A 6,000-nucleotide genomic window follows, 5' to 3' on the forward strand; every position below is an offset into this window, starting at 1 on the left:
TTTTTTTTTGTGCTATTCCTCGTCAGCTCCAGCAATCATTTGCCACTATTTTGGGATGGCAGGGCACTAGGAGCAGAGTGCACTCAAAAAGAAATTGTCGTATTTTAGCACCTATAAGCCGCATCAAACGTAGTAAAAATTTTACAGTAAAGTCAGGATTGGGGTGCAGATTACTGGAATTAATATTTGAAGTGTGGCTCCATGGCAGCACAGCTTGTGCTGCCACAAAGCCACACTTCAAGGCAAGGTTCTCAGCTACTCACACTTTCGGTATCTCCTGGGGTAGCGCACTGTTTTTGCACCCCTCTGTGTTGAAGCTCCTTTCTCCCCTCCTGCATTGTCAGTCATTCTCCTCTTCATGGGTCGCCATTTTGCATTTAGCAGTTTGCGAATATAGCACATGGCGCTGGCAAAGTATAACTTGGATCACGATAAGCTGCACTCAATGGCCCAGCTTCAGTCTCTCAAAACAGTAAAGCAGATTCACTGGTTGAAGATACAGCATGGACAAATCATTTATCCCCAATGGATACTGTTTTTGTAAACTTCTGAGGGTTGTATGCAGTTATTTCTGTGGGTTATACACGCACAATATTTTTTTTCTTTCTTGGCTGTTCTGAAAGAGGATGCGGGTTGTACTTGTTGGCGGGTTATATGGGCAAAATTACGGTATTTCCCGGCCAGCTCCTTGCAATCTCAACTTATGAAAACGTTGCCAAAGTTCAGCATCTGATCAAGAAAAAAGCCACTGATGGAGTCTCGTATGAGACAAATTTCTTGTGTCAGTGAATCATAATACATTTTGCAAGTGCCAAATATGGCCTCCGGACCTCAAGTGCTCATTGAGGATGAGAGAGCAAGCTTGGTCAAAGCATTTTTTAAAGTGTTCTCCGAGGTTCATGCGAATTTGAGATTCGTCATACACACCATATTCTGCCACTTTATGATTTTTTACTTTTCTGTAAAATACTTATATAAGTATTTTATAGGTGCACTTCACAAACACGGTCATGAAGCATTCAAATACAGAAATATTGATGAAATTAAAAATGGCTATCAGGAGTTCTTTGTTTCATCATGCTTGAAGTCACTGTGAAGATCTCCCAAATAATAAAAAAAAGAAAGCTTGTCGCTAAATTTAGCATGTGCATTCTTTTTTGGCATTTCATAATAACTCTTGCCTACTTTCGTTTTATTCTTGCAGCATCAAGACATTCTATTTCTCCGTCAACTGCCAAATGCGACACCTCAAAGCAAGGTTGCCTCCACCAATGTCACCTATGGGACTATGAGGCTGATGAACTGTTTCATCTGGAAGCACCTGCCAGCATCCATACTGGCGAGAGGCCATTTCAGTGTCCTTCATGCCATAGGAGCTTGCCAAACAGACACAAGTTAAGTGTTCACCTGCGCACCCACACAGGCGAGAAGCCATTTGAGTGCCCTTCATGTTCTCGGAGGTTTGCACGACAGGCCTACCTGAAATCCCACCTGCGCACCCACACAGGCGAGAAGCCATTTGAGTGCCCTTCATGCTCTCGGAGGTTCGCACAACAGGGCTACCTGAAATCCCACCTGCGCACCCACACAGGCGAGAAGCCATATCAATGCCCTTCATGCTCTCGGAGCTTCTCACACAAAGGTCACCTAAAAGCCCACCTGCTCATCCACACTGGTGAGAAACCATATGAGTGCCCTTCATGCTCTCGGGGCTTTTCAAACAGATACGACTTAAGCGTTCACCTGCGTGCCCACACAGGCGAGAGACCGTTTGAGTGCCCTTCGTGCCCTCAGAGCTTCTCGCGAAAGGGCCACCTCAAAGACCACCTGCAAACCCACACAGGCGAGAAGCCATTCGAGTGCCCTTCATGCTCTCAGAGCTTCTTACACAAGCGTAACCTGAAAGTCCACCTGCGCACCCACACAGGCGAGAAGCCGTATCAATGCCCTTCATGCCCTCAGGCCTTCTCACACAAGTCTCACCTGAAAGTCCACCTGCGCACCCACACAGGTGAGAAGCCATATCAGTGCCCTTCATGCTCTCAGAGCTTCTCATACAAGGGTCACCTGAAAGTCCACCTGCGCACCCACACAGGTGAGAAACCATATCAGTGCCCTTCATGCTCCCGGAGCTTTTCACAAAAGAGCCACCTTAGGCAACACATGAGGCGAGAAGCCATTTCAGTGCCCTTTATGCCTTCAGAGATTCTCGTTGAAGAATGCCCTGAAGATACACCAGCCCATTCATACAGGTGACCGGTCATATAGTTGCACCGTCTGCTCCAAGTCCTTTATGCAGTCTCATCACTATTGCAGACATAAGAGATCACAGCACCATGATACTGTAGGATAGGTCAACAACCATATTGAACGAGAGTCTGAAGTATAAATCTACAAATGTGTAGCATGTTGCAAACTGTTCTGCTGCATCAAGTAGCCCATGTGTATCCATGTGCTCCTAAGAGGAAGCTTTAGCTCGAGCCTAACTTTGATGCTGCCTATTCAAATACATGTAAAATGCAGTAACGCCTCTCTGAGATAACCACCGAGCCAATTATAATGAAATTTGTTGTACTTGAGAGAAGTTATATTCTAGTGGCTGCTGGAAGCAGAATTTTGATTTAAGTCCTGAATGTAATAACAGGAGTTTACAAAAATTTGAAAAGGTTGGAACGAGACGTTTATAAATTTGTAGCTCTGCACTTCGAATAAATATCATAGTTTTGTAAACTCCATACAGTAGATCATCCAAAGCCGAGAGATTTGATGTATCAGTTTACATTGCAGACTATTCTACAACTATTCTGCAGACTACTTAGACTGCAGACTATTCTACACTCAAATCCCAATAAATTCTGGCACTTTCAGCAAAGACACATTCTAGGCAGATTGAACTAATAGATTCAGTGGCAACCTCATTAACTCTGAGAAACGCGCGTCGACTCTTAACGACTACTTCACCTCAGTTTTCTCCAACACTAATGATGTTCCCGTTAAACTAATACCACCACTTTCAGTAAAATTAATGCTGGACGTCAAGATCAACGTTGATGGGATACATAGCCTCATTAATTCACTAAAACTAATCACCTTAACTTAATGTGTTAATATAAATGCCAAAATAGTTGTTAACACCAGTAACATTTCTAACCAGGTACTACACCTAATATTTACGCGATCCTTATGGACAGAAAACTTGCCCGACGACTGGAAAATGGCTCATGTCGTACCAATCTTTTAAGACTTGCGACCACTCCCGTGCTATAAGTTATCACCCAATTTCTCTGACCAGCATTCCTTTCAAACTACTAGAACATATAATCTCATCCAACCTAATGGTTCACCTGGAATCTATCAACTTCTTTTACCCTCACCAGCACGGCTTCAGAAAACTATTTTCATGCGAGACCCAACTCGCCGAGTTCACCCATGACATTCTGCAATTCATGGACCTTCTCTTGCAGATTGATGCAATTTTCTTGGATTACTCGAAAGCATTTGACCGCATTTCCCACAATCACCTACTTCAATAACTCACATCGGAGTCCCAGACAGCTTGCTTTACTGGCTTGAACACTTAAAACGGCGTGCACAGTTTACCGCTGCAAATAACCATAATTCGTCCCTTAGCAGCGTAACATCGGGTCTGCCACAAGGCGCTGGCTTATTGCCTCTACTTTTCCCCAGCTACATCAATGACTAACCTGCTAATGTTAAGAATAAGTTGCGTCTTTTCGCGGATGATTGTGTCATATATTCCCCTATGAAATGCTCAAATGAGATCACCACACTGCAACATGATCTCGATTTCATCGCAGTATGTTGTGAGAAATGGTTCATGCCGCTTAACCTTAATAAATGCAAAGCTTTGTCATTCACCCACAACCAGACTTAACCAGTCGCACCTACACAATAAATTCAGCTGCTGTCTCATGCCCCATCCTACAAATACCTCGGCCTTCCCATGACATCGACACTGTCATGGTCAACTCATATTGACACCATCTGTTCGAATGCTTCACGTACCCTTGGACATTTAAAATGTAACCTGGAAACCGCATCACCACAAATAAAAAAGCTAGCATATATAACTTTCATACGTCCGCAGTTAGAATATGCATCATCTAGCTGGCACCCTTCCCAATCATATCTTACCTATGGCATAGAAGCAATACAAGATCGCATCGCTCGGTTTGTAACTTCCAGTGACTAGTGAAACCAGCATAGCCGCACTAAAACATACACTTGAACTACCTTCTCTTGCTTCCCGCCGGATCACCTCTTGTCTGTGCTTGCTTCACAGCTTTTATTACCATCTGTACTCCAGGCATTCCCTGTTAAATCCACCATTACGTACATCCACTTGCTTAAGCCTCAATTGTCCCATAGCATACATTATCGCCTGATCATCTGCCATGAACACTTCATTCTTCGCTGACACAATAACCCATTGGAACAACCTCCCAGAAGATATTGCCTCATGCACTGACCAAAAACCATTCCACGAAATGTTAAAAACCACATTGGGGGCCTAATTACCGATCCTACCCACCCTTACTCCAACACAATGTACCTGTTTTTTCACAATTGTTCCTGCCTTGTTTTTTTTATTGTTGTTTCTTTATTGTTCTGTACATTTGTTCCGACATTGTCGCAAGGAAAAAGCCCTCTCTGATGTAATGCCTCTGGGCCTTTAAGGTGAAAATAAATGAAATAAATTAAATGAAATATCTTTCGTTAACCTGTTGCATTGTTTACGAGGGTTCTGCAAAAGTCCTACTCACATATTAGTGATATATTTGAAAGCCTTGTTAATACATCTATTTTGTCAGCTTTAGATGTCCTATTCGATGTATTTTGCAGATATGTGATTTTGTTTTTCATTGCTGTGTTAGGAGTTATAAACTTGCTAATTTTGTTTTCTGAAAAGTTGTAATTTTTAGCAATGTTTATGAAAAGGTCTATGGCCTAAATAAAAAATTCACTACCAACAGCCACTAGATTCCAACTGCTTCTTTTAAATGCAATAAACGTCATCAGATTTGGCGCAGTAGTTGTCCAGAAAAACAATTTCTCCTTTCCCATGTATTTAGATAGAAGCCCTTGAGTTAAGCTTCCGCTTAAAGTGTCCCTGGAACACTTTTTTTTGGGGTCATCATACTTGCTTTAGATCTTTTCTCAACATCTTATGTAACACAGAGCAAAAGGAATTACGAGAACTGACCCACACAAAGCCGTTATAGCTGAGAAAAAATTAAAAATGCAGTTAAACCTTGATATAATGATGTCAGTAAAATCAGCAATTTGCTTTGTTATATGTGACTTTTTATTATTAGAAAAGTATTCAACATTTCTTTCGATCTCAAAAATTCTGTTTGCATGCCTCTACAGAATATATATATTCACTCTAATACTTATTAATACACTACATAAGTGTGAATGATCTGATTTCTGTAACTACTGTGTTGTTGTTGTTTTTTTTCATTTTTTTTTTCGGTAGTGCTGTTGGGAGATATGAACTTGTTCTGTTAGACCTACTGATGTATTGTTGCTTCTAGGTTCTGGTATACATGGTTCGCCCTGCGGGCTCTTGATCTTAGTCTATTTGCACCTTTTGTTTTTTTACAGATAGGTTCTTTTTCAGAGCAATTTATTATTCAGTAAGTTAGCTTTCCACTGTCTGTTTCATCAGAGCACCAAATAAATGCCATTGTTTATTGAGTATTCCTTGTCTGTTCTTGGTATTTTAGTGCTTCAATGGCAGCATGCAATACAGGGATGTTAGAATTTTATTGTATCTGGGGCTGCAAGAGAAGTTAAGTGATGGCAGTTGGAAGTTCATTATTAACACAGAAAGAACTTGCTATAGCTAACATACAGGAGTAATTTGAGTCCTGAGTGAAATGTCAAGTCCACCATGCCTAATTCATTCCTACATTTTATTTCAACTAATTTCTATAAGCAGTAATGTGACATATACCTGTAGAAATATTTTTATAA

At 41.4% G+C, this 6,000-nt stretch overlaps 1 protein-coding gene across 3 annotated transcripts in view; it reads left to right on the top strand.

Annotated features, from left to right (window-relative positions):
* The window catches only part of LOC142590507 (uncharacterized), a 28,371-nt gene extending 22,647 nt beyond the window's left edge, over positions 1 to 5,724 (top strand). For 2 of the 3 annotated variants that reach the window (XM_075702686.1, XM_075702687.1), the window contains exon 4: positions 1,205 to 5,724. In XM_075702686.1, the coding sequence (XP_075558801.1) occupies positions 1,205 to 2,256 (1,052 nt within the window). In that variant the 3' untranslated portion in view covers positions 2,257 to 5,724. The remainder of the gene's footprint in view (positions 1 to 1,204) is intronic. The other variant, XR_012830170.1, reaches the window with a different exon arrangement.
* Positions 5,725 to 6,000: the final 276 nt, after the last annotated feature.

Source organism: Dermacentor variabilis, chromosome 8 (genome assembly GCF_050947875.1).
Source record: "Dermacentor variabilis isolate Ectoservices chromosome 8, ASM5094787v1, whole genome shotgun sequence".
In the NCBI taxonomy this organism is placed as follows: Eukaryota; Metazoa; Arthropoda; class Arachnida; order Ixodida; family Ixodidae; genus Dermacentor; species Dermacentor variabilis.